The 19,452-nt window shown below is 44.3% G+C and overlaps 1 protein-coding gene across 5 annotated transcripts in view; it reads right to left on the reverse strand.

Moving 5' to 3' along the window:
• FAM13A (family with sequence similarity 13 member A) overlaps positions 1-19,452 on the reverse strand; it is a 156,014-nt gene that overhangs the window by 29,970 nt on the left and 106,592 nt on the right. For all 5 annotated transcript variants that reach the window (XM_028743572.2, XM_028743573.2, XM_028743571.2 and 2 more), the window contains 5 exons: positions 12,182-12,238; positions 10,977-11,156; positions 7,921-8,107; positions 5,445-5,521; positions 4,570-4,612 (listed from right to left, as the gene is read on the reverse strand). In XM_028743572.2, the coding sequence (XP_028599405.2) occupies positions 4,570-4,612; positions 5,445-5,521; positions 7,921-8,107; positions 10,977-11,156; positions 12,182-12,238 (544 nt within the window). The remainder of the gene's footprint in view (positions 1-4,569; positions 4,613-5,444; positions 5,522-7,920; positions 8,108-10,976; positions 11,157-12,181; positions 12,239-19,452) is intronic.

The raw sequence follows: 19,452 nt of genomic DNA on the forward strand, positions 1-19,452 counted from the left end.
GAGGCACGGTGGATCAGACCAAAGGTCCATCTAGCCAGCATCCTGTTTGTAACTACAGGCAGCCAGCTGCTTCCTGGAAGCTGTGCACAAAGGCAACAGCAAACCCCCACACTGGCTACAGCTGCAATTCAGAGGTACGCCGGCAAGTTCTAGTGCTATGAGAGAGAGGGAGAAATAATACGTCTCTTGCTTTTTCTGTATACCAGGTATACTACAAACTCTCCTTCAAGTGTGGGTCCTTCCATAGCAAAATAGCACCATCCACACACAGAAGGGGGGGGGGCGTTTAGCAGGTTTGGGGAAACCCCAAGGTTATACAACTACAAAGAATTTAGAGCAGCAGACTTGGGGGGGGGCACCTAAAGGGAAGTGATTGAGTCCAACGAGATCTGAGCATGCTCAGTGGCCATGGAATGTTGACTGGATTGTGGGGGTAGGAAACAGGAACCTAATGGGTGGGAAGAGGGGGAACGGAATGGAGTATCTTGGAAGAGACTATCCTGGAATGGAGTAGATTGTGGTGGACTTGCAACCTGACAAGGAGAACTCCCCCCTCAAATCCCACTTATAACTTTATAAACCTTTATTATATCCTCCACAATCCTATTTATTTTCTAAAGTAAAATCCCCAAACTCTTTGATCATATGGAAGGTATTACTTCCTGATTCCAACCCCCCCCCCCCCGCTGTTTTCTTCACCCTTTCTTGGTCTACAGTATTCTTTACTGCAATGGGAGGCAAGAATTGTTTACAGTATTCCATATACAGGCACAGCACAGATTTATATAAAGGCATCACAATACTGGGAAACATCTATTTTCATTCCTTTTCCGATATAAAGAGCCTAGGGCCTGGGGCTCAGTGGCCAATAGCGCAGAGAGGATATGATCATCAGCACCTTTAGACACAAGAAGGGGTGTAGAGGTTGCATCCTGTGACCACCAGCAGCCCAGACTCCAAGGTCCAACTATGGAAATTTACAAGTCCTGGCTGCCCATTGCCCTCTGCCCTCATCTGAAGGTAGGGTGGGCAGAGAAAAGGAAAGGGAGCCTGTTCTGCTCTGAATAACGCTGTTTGTTATCAGAGGTATGTTCCTAAGCCCCCCTAAGCAACAGGCTTAGAAGGGCTGTGGAATGCAAAAACTACTCTGAAAGAATGCAAACATTTTCTTGACCCTGTAATACCTGGATAATACGATCTCTGGGCAAATGCTATGCCTTTTCTTGTGATGAAAATACTTACCGAATTTTAGATACTGTAGAAGCCAATTTTTAAAAACAAGTTCTGCGCCCCATTTTTTCAGGGAACAAAAATGTTTTGTTTAGAGAGTTCTGTGTCGAAGTCCTTGAATTCAGGTGCGCTAACGTAAAAGTTCTGGTGGGAACTTTTATATTGCAGTTTTAGGTTGTGAGGATAAGGTAGGAGGAGGGAACTTTCTACACTGTGCTGAGATCTCAGTCTGAGAAATAGTGACTTCTGAAAGGTCATCCAGTGAACTTTACCGATGCGTGAGGTTTTATTCCCAGCCTTAGCCCAACAGATGACCAACACTGGATTAGTAGCTAATTTCCCAATAACCCTGAAAACAAATGCCAATATCTGTTGCTCTCTGCTGCTAGTCCAGTACTCTTGGGAAGCCCCTCCACTGGACCGTTTGAAAAGCAGAGTAGTTACAAAAGGAGTGCCATGGTTGGGCCCCTCATCGAGAACTGCACTGCATGGCTGCTGATGATCCTGAAAAACTTACATGCAAATGTGCTTACTCATTTAGCAATGCACTTTCTCAGGGTCGTTAAAGCAAAGGCGACCCCCGGGCAGCCATTGACATTTATATCTGTGAAACTGTTTACTTGGGGTTAAGGATCGTCTAAGAACATGGAGCTGAGCCACATTTGCTTTGCCCTCTTTGCCTGGTATGAGACACGATGGCACAACCCCCTCCTGATTGCACCATGGCAGCAGCTGGACTTGGGAAATTACACACAGGCACTCTGTGGCACAGGCCGTATTTAGGGGAAGGGATGGGGAGAAAGAGCAGCAAGGCATCAGGTACCAATTTTACTTCTCGTGTTGCACAACCTGGTGAAGGACAGACAGTCCCTGGCACTCTGTGAGCTTATCCTCATACTGGGTGGGTAGACAGAGAAGCTGAACAACACTAGCTAGTCCTGTTCCTATCATAATGAAGCAGAAGGACCCCTGCGCTCTTGCCCTGCTTGTGGACTTCACAGAGGTATCTGGGTTGCTGCAGTGAGAACAGAGTGCTGGGCTAAGCAAGCCCCTTGTTCTGATCTAGTGAAGTTCTTACGCTCTGACTTTCAGGGTTCTACGGGAACACCGAAGAATTGATGCTTTTGAATTATGGTGCTGGAGGAGACTCTTGAGAGTCCCATGGACTGCAAGAAGATCAAACCTCTCCATTCTTAAGGAGATCAGCCTTGAGTGCTCATTGGAAGGACAGATTGTGAAGCTGAGGCTCCAGTACTTTGGCCGCCTCATGAGAAGAGAAGACTCCCTGGAAAGATCCTGATCTTGGGAAAGATGGAGGGCACAAGGAGAAGGGGATGACAGAGGACGAGATGGTTGGACAGTGTTCTCGAAGCTACCAGCATGAGTTTGACCAAACTGCGGGAGGCAGTGGAAGACAGGAGTGCCTGGCATGCTCTGGTCCGTGGCATCACGAAGAGTTGGACACGACTAAACGACTAAACAACAACAACAACAACAACAACAACAACAGGAAAACCACAATTCTGCTGAAGCACAGACTGGTATTCAATCCTTCTCCTTCTTAGAGTAGGGCCACCGATGCGAACAGACATTTCAGTGGGTCTACTCTGAGTAGGGCTTAGTTGAATACAAGCCAGGGGGCCAGATTCAACTAATGGTGTTCTGCTAGTGGATGCCAGTGCAGACACACTTTTGCTAAAAAAACCCAACAACCTCGAAGAGTTAGAACATGGTGCTGAGAACGCCAAGGTTGCAGCCCCAGCCAGCAAGACTAGTGGTCACAGATGATGGGAGCTGTCGTCCACAATAGAGGCTGCCATATTGGCTGCTCTTCTTCTTAACCATGGTTTAGCATTGCATGTGACTGTGGCCACTAGGTCATGTTGCCAGTGATCGCAGATAATAATGTTAAACCTGAATAGAGGCATCGTGGGAAAACTGGACAAGGACAGAAGGGGGAAATGTGAGCCTGCATCTTTCAGCTCAGTTGGTTAGAGTGCGGTGCTGATAATGCCAAGGTTGCAGGTTTGATCCCCAAAGGGACAGCTGCATATTCCTGCATTGCAAGGGGTTGGACTAGATGATCCTCAGGGTCCCTTCCAACTCTTATGATTCTTTGATTCCAAGCCATTCCGGAGGATTGGGAGAATAAACAGAATTCAGTATGGCAGTGAAACACGTGACAATCTCCTCAGAATGGTTCTGAATTCCACCCAGAGAATCTAGCTTTCTGAAAATATAAGCATATTCTCCCCCCCCCCTTTTTTTTTAAAGTGAAGCATCTAATCCTTAGACTACAAAAGTGAGCCTGGCAAAATGACTAAACCCAGAGAAGATCCCGCAGGGACTAGAGGGCAGATCTGCAGAACTCTGCATGATTCCTTACCCATCTCCATGGGCTTATGTAGAACAATTCATGCTAATTTGCATAGTTTATGCCAGACACAGAATATGGGCTATGTCGGCACCGAACACTTTTTCATTCTCTTTAAGCACTGGGAACATCCAGCTGTAATTCTCTTCCTCCTTACACTGAACTGAGCGTGCAATTTTCCTTGAACAAGGACGAAACTTTACTAACCCTATTCAAAAACCACCTATGTCCCCTTGCTTTCTAGGCAGAAATACAAGCCTACAAGAAAGGAGCGATCACAATAAGAAAGGCAAAACGGAACCGACAGGGAACAAAGAGTTCTCGTGAACGTGCAGCTGCCCTCTCTTAATCCCTAAACCCCAAAGGGAAGGAACAGATTTTCAATTCTGGGGAAGAAAGTATTAAGGAGGGGAGGGCAAAATCCTCCAGGATTAGGGGGGGGGGGAACATATAGGAAAAAACATCCACTTCATAGACACGAAGCAAGGAACACAAATTGCTCTCACACCACTGTGAGCTAATGGGTCACATGGAGCGTCTGACAAGGTGCTTTATGAAACTCCACAACAAACCAGGATGCTAACTTTCCTAACTGAGCACAGTGGCAAAGAAATGAAGCATTTGTAAAGCACCAAGTCCATGTTGCAAACCTCACCACTGCCAATAGCTGACTTAAGGACCTAACAACACATTACGTTTACTTAAGCATATATATTCTGCCCTTCTGGTGCAAGAGCACCACTCTCAGGGCAGCTTACAACATTTTAAGCTGCAATTTTACAAAAACAGCAATATGTAAAGTAGGGAGCCAAGGAGACAGGATAAGCAATTTCATACAGAAGTTTCATCAGCAAGTAATCCAAACTGGGATTCATGGTTAAAGCTCCTTCTTCACTAACCAAGAGCCGTGCTTTGGTTTTTTGGGCCAAAGGATCAAATACGTCACGACAAATAAATACACTAACCTGAGGATGCCTTAACAAGTCGCTGTCACTTTCATTGTCTTTGCTGCAAAAGAGAAGAAATAGTTTGGATCAAAACAAAAGCTAGCAAAAAGCTCAGCATTTTAAACAATGGCTTGGTTCACATTTCACATTAAACTATTGTTAAAAACAAACCATAGTTTAAATGTGGATGAGCAGCATGATCACTCTGCTTTTCTCCAATTTCTGTTGTGCTGTGGACAAAATTGGCCAGAGACTCATTTGATGTGTTGTCCAAGCCTGGGCTTGTGCCTTGCTGTACTCCTAAAAATCCCCACAGTTGGTAATGAAGGTTTGTTCCTGGCTTATTGCTCAAGGTTTGCTTGGGAAAAACAAACCATGAACCTAGATTTGGATAACTAAAGAAGTTAAGACTCTAGTTTGTTTCCTGGCAACTCATGAGCAGCAAGATCAGAGAAGGAGCAAAGCATGCTGTGCATTCACATGAAACCATAGTTTGTTTTAAACTATGGTTTTGTGCAACGTGTGAATGAGTTCAATGACCATTACCACTATCGCTACACATTTAAAAGGATGACTGAAAATATTTTGAGGTTCGGTACTTTAAAAACTAAGTCATCCACTTTAAAACTTACAAAACCAAGTCATCTACTCTTTAGAGACCTGAATGGAAAATATGAATGATCAACCAGCAAGGTAATGCTTAATAAAGACAAGTTCAAATCCATAAAATGCTGCAGAATTCTGCATGCAATTTTTAAATCTTTATGTTCAAGAAAAGATGAACTACAGGGCTCTCAAAGTAGTTGTGTGCAACCAGTTTCAAAGTACAAGGAGATTCTCTAGTGTTGGGATTCACTGAAATCTTGGGCCAGAGTAAATTCCAAGCAAGTTACCTGTCTTCAGAAAAGACTTCCATGTCATCTGGTCCTGTTTTGTCCACTGGTCTCAAGGAACCAAAAGTTTCCATTGCCTGTAAAACATCAAATATTAAGAAAACTGCTATGAATCATCCATTTTTAAAGTGGTAGCTGAAAGCATCTTTCATGCAATAATGACCTTAGCACACACAAAATGCCAATTACTATGAAGGTTCTTCCATGGGAAGGTTTGGGAGATGCAATTAATGGGAAAGCAAAAGATGAAATCAGATATAAATAGTTCTTTATGTCTACAAAGCCACAGTCTTCACTCATGATACTTCACCTTTCCAAAGAGTCCCTTCTGCACAGGTCTCACTACAACAAACAGGCCACATTCAAACCATCACATCTCAACCTGTTAAGGTGAGATACACAGAGACCTTTTGCTTCCATATGCAGCCCGTTGGCTCCTCCCTTTGCTGTGAGCCTCAATTAAGCCAGGAAATCTCCTAATTAACCCCCAGTTTCCTGTTTCATTTGAACTGGGTGCAAAGGCTTCTTGTTGTGTGTTGTCTTAATAAACCAAGCTGTGATCTTTCAAACTGGACTACTGTCTCCCCATGGGGGCCCCATTTGGGGTCATTCTCACCCCACTTTTTTTTCTTCCTTGCAAGAACTAGCCACTCATTCCATACCTCTCACAAGCACCCTGACTTGGTTGTCTCTTTGATTGTATAAGTACTATTGCACCCCCCTCTTTTTCCTGCCCATGTCTCTTTCTGGGGACACCTCCAGACACCACTTTCTGTTAATTTGTCCTATGATGCTATCGGGGCAGTCACACATGTTCCTGCTTTCAACACTCTTTGCACCTGCAGATGTTTTGGGGTCACACCGCTTGGTTTCCAATCTGTGCATACCCTGTAACTTGCTGCTGAAATCCCATTCTGGTTTATTTCTCCCCGCAACCCACTTTTTCATTGTGCTATTCCCCCTCTGGACAGCAATAATGTGGTAGCATCGGGGAAGCATCTCATAACAAACTAAAACAGAATAAACCCAGCACCGATGCAATATTATTATGCAAAGAACATGTTGCAGAAGATACCTGCAATACAACACCAGTCTGGGAAGACCCTAGGCCTTTGCACCAGGTGAGTGAACAAGTCTTTTCTTTGAAATAATCAGGGGTCACATCTGAAATATTTGCAAGCTACACGCTTTTGGGGCATGGTCCAAAAGCACATGCCTTAACTTGCTGAAGCTAAGCATTTTTGGGTCTGGTTGGTGCCTGGATGATCTGGGAACCACATGAACATCATGGCAGAAGCTACAAATGTAAGAAAACGATTTTTTTTAAGCTCTCCAATTCCAGTTTGGCAGCCCTAAAACAATTCATTCCCTTGCCTTTGTTTGCTCATTTATCCAAAGGCATAAGAAAGGCAACTGGAATGTATGTCTACATTTGCTTAAAAAGTAAGAAGGATTTCAAGATCTGAACAGTCGCAGAACACCTTGTGCAAATCATAGCTGTATAAGTGAGGGTTTTGGCAATGTAGCCAAAGAGAACCAGAGGAAAAAGTTTGCCGTAACTCCAAAACTACAACGTATCAAGCATTCAAAAATCGGTGGGCTTCCACATATTGCATTGCCTATTTGAACATCTATTGATGGAAAAGTTTGGTTTCTATAGGATACAGGGCATAGCTGACGCCTGAATCTGCAGACAGAGGAGCCAGTCTTGGGTTGGCAATGTTCACACCTTGTCACTATGGGCAGCCACCTTCCACTGCAAAGGTCAAAGAGGGATTTTCTAGCAAGCTGTGGCAGAGAAGCAACAAGCCGCAAAGAGCTTAATAACCCTGCCTTGCAATCACCCTCCAGCCTCTTCTCCGACGCCTGCTATTTGCCAACGTATGCCGAGGCAATCAATAGTATTCTTGAATCAAATGTCACAGATACCTATATTTATCATGTTTCCAACTCAAAAGGATCTGACATTATGGTGTCTGGGGTAGTCAAAACAATGGACTCATTCACATGCCAAGATAAAAAACCTCCTTGTGAGTGGTATGGCCTTATGAATAGAAGCTCAAGAATCTGCCTCATGCTGGACCACTTGTCCATTTTGCTATGTATCTTCTACACTGACTGGTAGCAGCTCTCTGGGATTTCAGACAGGAGCCCTGCTTGGGGAGGGGCCAGGGATAAACCTGGGACTTTTTGAATGCAAAGCAGCTGCTTTAGCACTGTGGTCTTCCCCTAACATTTCAGGGGCTGGTCGGCCACACCTGGGAAACCCAGCCAGATGGGCAGGGTATAAATAATAAAATTATTATTATTACCTTCAACCATGCACCCAAGTTGCTTCCTCAGCTGTCTGCACTCCTCCTTTCCTCTTCCTCCACCCATTACCCAGAATAGCAAGGGCTCAATAACAATTCAAAGTTTGGAGCCATTTCATAAGAAAGAGGGAAGCAGCAGGAGTGACGTTAACAGCTCTGCTTACCAGAGGACTGTCCTGGTTGTCATTAAGCTCAGAAAGTTTGGTGCTGGATTTCTGTCGCTTTGGTTTACTCCTTTCTCCGATATATCCGGAGCTGGCCTCTTGCAGTTTTTCTACTTCTTGAGCAGTCAGCATACACTCTTCAATGCTGCCAAATCCAGAAGGAATATTCTCCTTATTGATCACCTCCCTGCAGAAAGACATTGCAGGGTTACCAATCTGCTTCAGATGTTCTTAGAATATGCAGGTATTATGGGAAAATTTAAAGATCCAAGGAAGGGGAAGGAGGGAAGTCAATGAATATGTATAACTACAATGGTGGATATTTAATGATGGAAATGTATACTTGAAAATTATCAATAAAAATCATTTTTTTAAAGACCAATCTGCCTCAGAGTGTTCATGAAGGCACACCAAGGTGTTGCCCTGAATTTTCTGCGCTCTAGGCTTGTTTATAAGTTTCCCAAGTCTTCACTAAATGACATTTGCCTGTAGGTAGTGACAAGTCTATCTCTAGTGGCACCAGAGGATGGGTTTGAAGGCACATGGCATAGTAACCCACCTGAAGCTATGCAGATCTGACCCTGGTCAGTGCCTTGATGGGAAACTTACTTGAGTTCCAGAGAGTAAGATATACATGAAAATACGAACAGTAAAAATAAATTAAAATAAATTAATAGTAAAATTAGTAAACTTCCCTGGGGTGGATCAATGAGAAGGGCAAACAAGTCTGCCCTATAATTGCCAATGAAAGTGAAATCCAGTGCAACAAACACAGTACATGCTGGCCCGTATTAATTTCTTTAATGTTCTGGTACAGGCCACCTTGACTAAGAGGAATGGATGGAAAATAAAACTTCAGAATTTGGAGAAGCTCCCATCTCCCCCACTTTTCAAAATTTGCTCTATTCAAATAACTGTACACCTGGTACCCAGATTTGCATTATTTTACCATAATTTTCTGCAAAGCAAAAAACAAGGGATTTGTTTTATTGGAATTTCCTTCACAAGCCTGTTTCCAATTTGTACAGATTATTACTTTGAAACATAATCTATTACATAATCAGATGCAATATATATCCACACATTAAACATGCAATTCAGCTACAACATTCATTAAAAACTTAGCCGCAAATCCTCTTGGTTTTTAATTGCTGGGACCTCCGCCCTCCAATAAAAAAGAAGTAGGTAAACTGGACCAATTCTATGCCTGTCAGTTATTTCATAGGACAAAATGTTTTGTGCCTATTAGCAATTAAAAGTGCATTAGTTTTCCGCAAACGGGAAAGCAGACTTGGAACACAGACAGCCCAGCAGGTGTTTCTGCCAAACTGTATGCATGTTCAAGAAGTGAGTATACTCATGTTGCTTCAGTCTCACGTTTGACCAGGAGACACAGCAGAAGAAAGGCCAAAGAAAGCACCCTAACGTAGACTTCTTCTTTTAGGCAGGGATGAGCAAAGAATCGGAGAACTGTAGAGTTGGAAGGGACCCTGAGGATCATCTAGACCAACCCCCTGCAATGCAGGGATAAGCAGCTGTCCCATACGGGAATCAAACCTGCAGCCCTGGCATTATCTTAACCAATTGAGCTGAAAGATGCAGGCTCACATTTCCCCCTTCTGTTCTTGTCCAGTTTTCCCACCAGGTTTAACATTATCTGTGATCACTGGCAACGTGACCTAGTGGTCAGAGTCACATGCAATGCTAAACCATGTTTAAGAAAAAGAGCAGCCAATATGGCGGCCTCTAGTTATTGTGGATGACAGTTCTAGTCTTTCTGGCTGGGGCTGACAGGAGTCCATCCCCCTCTGGAGGACATCATGATGGTTTTCCTAGTGGTTTAACATTACATGTGAACTGGACCAATGTCTACATAGGGCCTGATGTAGCAGACGCAACTATCCCCACAGCTAAGGGATGAGGAGAACTCTGCAGGGCTCTTTTTTCTCCCTGCCAATCCTTTTGGGGGCCCACCAGGTCGCAGCTTGATGTCTGCAGTGTTAGCACATCAGCCTAGACTGAATGATGGCTGGCTCTGAAGAAGCGAGCAAGGAGTTCAATCTATCTATCTATCCATCTCTCTGGGAGCCTGCATATTCACATGGTCTTGGCTTATGGTGTCTTGCCTGGTTGCTATGTTGTTGCTGAACAGATAGGATAAAAATTTATCTGGGAATCTATCATGCCCAATTTGTACAGAGGTTTTTCATCAATGTATTTCCTGATCATGATTCCAAGTACCCCAAAGCAGGGCTTCTTGCTTACTACCCGACATTCTAAACCCAAACATCTCAACGTGGCGCCACTTCTCATGTTCTGCTTAAGGTCTGTGGTCAATCTTGTGAAGAGTTCACAAAACCAAAAGAATAAGCTTTGCAGAAATTCTGGCTTTTTACAGTTCACCACAATGGATTTTTAAAAATTTGGTTTTTTTTTTTTAAAAAGGCCATGCTATAAACGGATCAATTTTCAGATGCCGCTCAGCTAAGGTTTCCTTCATAAGTTTATAGTTGGTTGGTATGTCAGGGCTCTTGTATGCAAATGGAAGGACTTGAGAGGCTGGAAGACACGCAAAAAGACAGATCTGCAATTCAATAGGAAGGCTGCACAGAGGTTGGGGACGACGACACCCAACCGCAGTGCTATATGCCGCTAAACACGTACGCCTGAACACTAGCCCATCTCTGACCTACTTACTTGAGAAGCATCTCAGCATGGCTACTAGTACAGGGAGAAACATTAAGACACTCTTGGGATTGGGAAACACCCCTGTTTTGCAAGAGGGCTTACATTTTTGGTTCATTTTTGGTGGTGGTTTTCCATTAATTTTTTACTTGTGGAAATTGATGCTACATTTCTCCCAAAAAGGTAAAGCGAGGGGGGTGGAAATGTTTTCATCAGCTGTGCACTGTGACAGCAACAAGGCAGAACATCACTTTTAATGCTCTTTGAAGCTGCTCTCTATCAAGGCAGTTCCCTGACCCATCTAAACCAATACTGTGTACTAGAACACACTACAGATTTCAGGCACAGAGAGGCAGAAATTGCAATCGTACATATCTCTGTTCCTTCGGGCTTCATCCTGTTCTTTATGATGCCTCCGTCGCTGCCGGGCAGACACGTTTGAGGACGTGGATGATGTTCCCGACTCGGATTCTTCAGAGCTTTGACCGCCGGATCCATGAACGTCAAAAAGATGTTGCTCGACTGCTGACCGGATTGTCTTTTCTAAGTATCTGTAAAACCAACAAACAAATATGCAAGAAAGCAAAGGAATGTTAAGAATGATGGAGCTACAAAAACGAGGGTAAAATCTCACGTGTAGATTTATCAATAAGAACCTCTTCTAGCAATTCTGCTACTGCAGTCCAGAGCATAGCCTGAAGGTATATGAGGCAGCAAACTTTGTTGAAGTAGCAAACACTACAAACACTATGTACAAGCAAGGGTGCATATTTGAGATTTCTGTAACAGCTAAGGCATATATACATTGTTTAAAGTGATCCTAAGAATGCAGCCTTGCTCAAGAACACAATAGCATCCTGCTGGACTGATTTTACCCTAAACTGAGGGATAGGAATACAGTGGTACCTCGGGTTACATTCGCTTCAGCTTACATATGCTTCAGGTTACAGACTCTGCTAACCCAGAAATACTACCTTGGGTTAAGAACTTTGCTTCAGGATGAGAATAGAAATCGTGCTCCAGCGGCGCAGCGGCAGCAGGAGGCCCCATTAGCTAAAGTGATGCTTCAGGTTAAGAACAGTTTCAGGTTAAGAACGGACCTCCAGAACAAATTAAGTACTTAACCCGAGATACCACTGTACATTACATTTGGCCTGGAATTCTTTATCAGAAGCCTTGCAACCTAGCAGGCACTAGGTAGTCCACCAGAAATCTATTAGTGGTCCATCAGTAGACCACACTGCCCAACCTTGCACAAAATTCTTCCAAAGCACAGGAAGACCCACAAAATGTTTTAATCAAAGTGTCTCAAATTACATTACTATATAGAATCACAGAATCGTAGCGTTGGAAGGGACCCTGAGGATCATCCAGTCCGGCCCCCTCCAATGTAAGGATGTCAACTAAAGCATCGATGACAGATGGTCATATCTACAGGACAACAGCCTTGTTCTGAGCTAGCAAACTTTATCAAGGATACTTCCCTTGAGCGTTTGCAGAGTCAACAAAACACACGCGTACACATATAACAAGAACAATTCAAAACCAAATTCAAGACACAAAAGCAGACACTTACTCTCCAGTAGGAGGGAGGCTGCTACTGGTGCTGCTGCTGACTTGCGACACGTGAGCACTGCATGAAAGGAATTCAAAAGTTATATGCAAGTCTCAAAGAACATTAAGAAAAGCTGCTTAGAGAACCCCAGAGCTTTGCTTGAATTCTGAATGATCTGTTTAATGAATTAAAAAGGCCTCCCAAAATATAAACACACCTCGGGCCAGTTTCATGCATGCATGCATATAACTTGATTTCTGTTCACTTGATGTCAGATGAATGAGTGACCTGACTTCAGTGAAAGGCACCATAATTTTCTTTTCAACAAATTGTGGACTAGTAACATTTGGCAAATTATTTGCAAAGATGCCTTATTATCACGTGAAGAAAGAGAAGTGTATTCTTAGTTGCCAGGTTCTTCCAGTTTTATAAGACTATCCTTATGAGAAGCCACACATTATGCTAGAAATAAGGCGAGAATCGTCTGTTATTGCCAGCTGTGCATTTGAACTTACACTGTTTTATTTAAAATAAGTTTCCCCCTCTCAAAGAACGTTGTTCTTTTAAAAAAACAAAACACATCATATGAATAACCTGAACAATAATATAAAACTGATAAAACAAAACAAATATCAGTTCTTTAAAATTCAGAGCACCTCAAGTCCACACAGTATATTTGGGAGAAGAAAGTTCTTTTGACAAAAGGAATCCTGTTTGCTACAAAACCATTTCATCTTTGTTCTGGTTCTTTTGACTTCAAAAAGATGTGTCATCTTAATTCTTACTTAATTCCCACCCCCCAATTTTATCTGTCAATTCATCAATCCTAGGTATTACTAGAGACATCATATACCTGGGTGACAACTCACACATGTAAGTTACCACTTGGAATTTCATTAATCAAATGATGGAACATGTAAATGCAAATCAACTCTCAGACTGCAAACTCCTAAGCAGCAATGATTCAGCCACTATTTCTGACCAATCTGCCGTGATAAGAGTAGGTTAGAAACAACATGCAAACAAATTTCAGAGCCTCTCACAAATTTAACACACAGCTTATAGCACGATATGCACCTCTCAAAAATGATCAGCACAAAAAGAAACACTGGCTTTTTAAAAAGAACATGCATTTAACTTAAAGCAGCTAAGCAGATTTGTGATGCTGTGTGTTCTTCTTGTGAATACAGCCATACCTTAGTTTCCAAACAGCTTAGTTCTCGAACATTTTGGCTCCTGAATGCCGAAAGTGAGTGTTCCGGTTTGTGAACGTTCTTTGGAACCCGAACGTCCGACGTGGCTTCCGATTGAGTGCAGGAAGCTCCCGCAGCCAAGTGGAAGCCACGACTTGGTTTTTGAATGTTTTCGGGAGTCGAACGGACTTCCGGAAGGGATTCCGTTTGAGAACCAAGGTGCGACTGTATTGCACAATGGAGATCAATTGGCAAACTAATTGGGATGAAACACACGCCCACCATTTGTTTACAGGTACGTCCTCCCTTGCCTTCCTGCTTTGCACAGAAGGCACCTGCGCATGTATGATCAATGCACCTGTTGACCCGTGGCTTCAAGTAGCTGAGAGACCCTCCATGTATGGAAGCAGTATACCAGGTGCTAGTGGTAAACAGCAGGAGAGAGCTGCTGCCATTATGCTTGCCTTGCAAGTTTCACAGAAATGCCTTTCGGCCCATGAAGGCTGAACTAGGTGAATGGCAACTCTTTCATTCCTAAAGCAGATTCAGTCTCCTTGCACTGCTTCTTATTATGTGCCAATGTGGCAGGAGCACTAGTGTGTTTTCTGGTAAGTTTTCCTATACACCCTATTTGCTTAGGGTGATTTGTATTGGGAGAAACTTCAGTCTGCACTGGGAAATTTTCTGCATCATCATCATCATCATTTATTATTATTATTATTGCTACTACTACCACCATTAATTTACTGCCTCCTAAACAACAGCACGTTTTTAATAATGTGTGTAAATGCCTTGAGACAAAGGCATTTGCATACATTATTAAAAACACTTAAAAGCACAAAAACATTTAAGACAAGATAAACCGTAACTGGTAGACACAAATTGTAAAAAATTACGCACCTGTTCTACCTCGACAGGAATGCTACTCCACCCCACAGTAAAATCCCTACTGTGAATAACTGCAGACCTGGCTTCTGAGATTTTTGGGGCTTGCAGGAGAAACTCTCCTGCAGACTTCAGTAATCTACTGTGTAGATCTACTGGATAAGGCAGTCTCTCAGGTAACCTGGTCCTGAGCTGTACAGGGCTTTCTATATTAGCATCAACACCCTGAACGTGGCCCAGCAGTACAAGAGCAGTTGATACAATCCCACAAGCAGGGTGCTATGTGCTGTCAGTAGTTTGTCTCCAGAAGTTTGTCCCCACAACCTAGCTGCTGGGTTCTGCATGAGCTGCAACCTCTGGCGAAGGGTCGCCTTGCATGGAGCACATTGCAGTAATTCGACTGTGAGGTTATCACTGCATGGGCAACTGTGCCCTAGAGAGGGGTCTAATTTAGCAAGTTTATATTAACAGACATCACTAAATGGAGCTAAAAACTGTGAAACTGCGTAGCCTACCCAATACAGTGGTACCTCGGGTTGCATACGCTTCAGGTTACATACACTTCAGGTTACAGACTCTGCTAACCCAGAAATAGTGCTTCAGGTTAAGAACTTTGCTTCAGGATGAGAACAGAAATCGTGCTCCGGCGGCACGGCAGCAGGAGGAGGCCCCATTAGCTAAAGTGCTGCTTCAGGTTAAGAACAGTTTCAGGTTAAGAATGGACCTCTGGAACGAATTAAGTACTTAACCCGAGGTACCACTGTACTTATTTACAATTGGCATCCGTTCATTGTTCCTAATGGACTTACGACGTTGGACATTTTCTGTGGAAAAATAAGGCACTGGGAAAATTTTCTGCCTCGTTTCACCGGCCTGAAAGCAGCCACATGCCCAATTTACCAGACACAACAATGCACATGATTTCCCTAGGCGTAAGTGATGCCACGTAGGACAATACTGAATGGGGCAACTGTGTCCCTGAAGGACCAGGTGCGCAGCCTGGGAGTCATTTTGGACTCACAGCTGTCCATGGAGGCGCAGGTCAATTCTGTGTCCAGGGCAGCTGTCTACCAGCTCCATCTGGTACGCAGGCTGAGACCCTACCTGCCCGCCGACTTGTCTCGCCAGAGTGGTGCATGCTCTAGTTATCTCCTGCCTGGACTACTGCAATGACCTCTCCGCGGGGCTACCTATCATCGTCAAAGTTTTGTCTTCCCAGGAAGTGAAAACACAGCCTTGTCTTCGGCGCAGCTCTCTGAACTGGGAGGCAAGGTCAGGTCTGAGACGTGCCGGAGTCCTGTCTCTCCGCCTCCTCCATCCCGCTGACTCAGCTTTGCAGATAAGAGGGGCCACGTGACATGTTACTGAGGTTCAGAGCCTGACTACAGTATTCATAAACCAAGTTGTTATGAGCTTAAAACATTTCGTTGGGCTTGATCCTCTTATCGGCAAGAGAATTAGTTCGCCCAGCTGGCTGGCCTGCATGTGTGCAAACAAGAACGACATGGTGTCGCTGAGGGAGGCAGATACGCTGAGAAATGCAAGGCTCAGCACACCACCCTAACGGACGCTTGCTGAACAAGAAAACGCTTCAAGCGTCCTGCTTCTCAAACAGTTTGTCTCCGGTGTGCTTCTTCGGACTTACCGCTAAGCATTCCTGCTAGTACTTTCTAGTACAGTCATACCTCGGGTTGAAGTCCCTTCAGGTTAAGCCTTTTCGGGTTGCGTTCTGCGGCGACCAAGAAAGAATGGAGTGCGTTACTTCCGGGTTTCGCCGCTCACGGATGCGCAGATACTCAAAATGACGTCACGCGCATGCATGGAAGCGGCGATTCGCGACCTGCGGATGTGGGTTGCATTCACTTCAGGATGTGAACAGGCCTCCGGAATGGATCCTGTTCGCATCCAGAGGTACCACTGTAATGTGTGAACCCCTTGCTGCTACCCAGAACACGTTGGGTTAGTCTAGAAAGAAGCAGTCTATTCATCAGAGACGGGCGGCATTCTTCTAATGCAAAGCTTGCTGGGTGACGCTGAGCTGGTCACATGATCTCAGCCCGACCTACCTCACAGGGTTGTTGTGAGGATCAGAAGGGGATGAGAACTATCTAAGTCACCTTGATCTCCTTGAAGGAAAGGTGGTGTACAATTTAACAGAGAAGAACTGCTGGGATAGCTCACTCGGTACAGTGTGAGAATCTGAATCTCAGGGTTGTGGGTTCGAGACCCATGTTGGGCAAAAGAGTCTTGCATCGCAGGGGGTTGGACTAAATGACCCTTGTGGTCCCTTCCATCTCTCTTACGGTTCTATGGTTCTAAGAAGAAGAAGAACATCAGGGCTTCAACTTAGGACAGACCTCCAGGTCTTGCCAAAGCAAGGCCTAAAAACGAGTTAAGGCGCTAGTCCTTAGGATTCTGTTATTTATTTGTGGTCCAGTCTTACAGGGTCAGGTGTACAAGGACACACGTCACCCAGAGGAAAACCCGGGTTTGCCACTAAATATTTATTTATTTATTAGATTTATATGCCGCCCTTCATCAAAAGATCTCAAGATAAAAATACACGATAAAAGCACAAGAGAGATAGTCAAAACAGAAGCAATGAAACAATAATGCCCCCCTCCCACAAACACATTTAAAAGGCCATAGAGTATTAATCAGCCAAAGGCCTGGCACCTAAAGATATATAATGAAGGTGCCAGCCTTGCTGGGGAGAGCATTCCACAAATGGGAAGCCACTGCAGGAAAGGCCCCGTTCTTATGTTGCCACTCTTCCAGCCCTGTGTGGAAGAGGCACACAAAGAAGGATCTCAGAGGATGAACACAAAGTCATCAGGGAACCGCAACACAATGACAACATCTGTACGGTACTCATGTTGGCCATATATATCTGCAGAGATACCAACTGACGGGGAACCACAGCAAGCTTGGCCTGACCTTGTGTCTTTTAGCAGCAGCAGCAGCAGCGGCAGATTTGATGCATGGAAATGAGAAGGTGAGGCCTTTTCTTTTTACAGCACAGAGGCAAGTGCCTGCAGATCAATCGGCTTTTAACAGGGGACCAGGCAAGGCTGAAGTCTAGCTTTCTTGCAGCATTTTCACATGTCTGTCATCGTATGCCCTGGTGTGTTCGCAAGGCGGCTGCTTCTCTTATCGAGGAAGTTGTCCAGGCAGAAAGCAATTATTTACTCTTGCACTTTCCTCCCCCTTTCCTCTAATCAAATCATCGCTGGGGATTTGTGAGCAGCGACACCTGCAGCTGAAAGCCTAGCCGGCAGGGCGTGCAAAGATTTTCGCTGAGGCTACCCACAGGGACCTCTCCTGTATTATTCACTTTGGCAAGTCTAGGCTCTCTCCACCCAAGGCATGGACTCTCCTATATTAGATTTTTTTTTGGGGGGGGGGAGGTGTTTCTCAGGCACAAAATCATGCCTGTTAAACTCACTCAGTGTGACACCATTCTCATTTATCTGCAGCATTTATAAACCACCTTTTTCCTCCAAGGAGCTTAAAGTGAACACACATGGTTTTCTTCCCCCTCACTTAATCCCAACAACCTTGTGTGGCACATGAGGCTGAGAGGCAGTGACTGGCCGAAGGTCACTCAGTGAGCTTCACGGCCGAGCGGGGATTCGAACGCAAGACTCCAACCACAACGCCACTCTGCTAAAGTAAAAAAAGCAAGGTCTAACCCTAACTCCCCAAGAACACTGACACGGCCTGAGCTTCTTGGTAATAAGCCCTGCTGAGATCTGGGTGCAAGTTCAAATTAAGCTTTTTAAAAAACAAAAACAAATTAAATTAGCTTCCATTGAAAACAGAGCATTTCAGAGTTAAGGGGCAGCCAAGGGTGGGTGGGTAATTTTTTTAATTAAATTCCACCTTTATGCCCAAAGGAGTGGCAGTTAACCCCTGATTTTTAACCCTTCCCCATTTGTCAGCTCCTTACTGCTCTCCAAAATGGCTGCTTCTGCCCCATAGAACCACACAGGGGAAAATGCTTAGACTCACAGTGTTGTGAGGAGGCAGGTTAAGCATCCTGCCCCTTCAGTCCTTTACAATCCCCCACTTTTTTTAAAAAGGGGCTTTGGTTTCAAAATATGGCACCACAGATTACTTAAATGTATTTGCTTGCAACACGCAGTTAACCGAGTTGGCGCTAGAGAGCTTTCCTAAAAAACGACAACCCAGAGCCCAGCGTCACGAAAGCAAACCAAAAGACAGACTTCTCTTCTGAGGGACCATCAGCACCACCACCACCACACTGTTTCCCCCTCTAGAACAGGGATCGCCAACCTTTTTGGACTGCAAGGACATATCTGGAATTCTGAGAAGGAAGTTTCTGTGGGCGCCAGTCACAAAATGGCTGCTGGGGTGGCGTGGCATAACAAAAAATGGCTGCCGTGGGGTTACGTAGGAGATGCTGAGCTAGAGAAAACAGGAACTGCTGGGCCAGGAACAGCATAGAGCCCCTCATGCGTTCTGTATTTTTGATGGGATGTTGAATGAGACCTTTCTCAGACACCAAAGGCAATTAACTGGCAGATATCTTAGCAGATATATTTTCACAGTATTGGCAAATCCTGCTCTAGAAGAGACTTGGTGCCTCCTTCAGGAGACGAGCCTGATATTTTCAATACGAAAAGGAAAGGGGCCTGCGTCTTAGATGTCCCTTCTCTATACATTGCACCCACTAGCATAATAGGAATTAAGTCTTTCTCTGGCTCATGGACAGAAGCCATTCATGATGTCAAATTTTGTTTTGCACAGGAGTATTCCGCTGCCTCTGCCAAGCATCTCTAAAGTCCAATCAGAACATGGTTTTCTCGTGTACAACTGATCATTTCTACTTGGCTGACCTAAACACCCGGAGACCCAGGCCCTGCTTGCATTACCTGAAAGTTTCTTATCTACCCCTGTTGACATACACCACCTGTTCTTTTCAGTTTTCTGAAGTACGCCCTGCTTATCTATGAATCTCCGTGCTAATATAAACCCAGGATTACCAAGCAAAAGACAAGGCACAGAAAGTTTTTGTGTACAAAGATTTAGAAAACCAAACAATGATCCTCTTGGCTTTTAACCTATTAAAACATGGCAGCTTCATGTTTTAAGCTACAACTGACACCTCCTAAAACGGATGACAATATTCCTGTTTATTTGAATGGAATTGTATCACATGTTTGATAATATAATATAGTTTTTGTTGCTCTT

This window comes from Podarcis muralis, chromosome 9 (assembly GCF_964188315.1).
Source record: "Podarcis muralis chromosome 9, rPodMur119.hap1.1, whole genome shotgun sequence".
Taxonomy (NCBI): Eukaryota; Metazoa; Chordata; class Lepidosauria; order Squamata; family Lacertidae; genus Podarcis; species Podarcis muralis.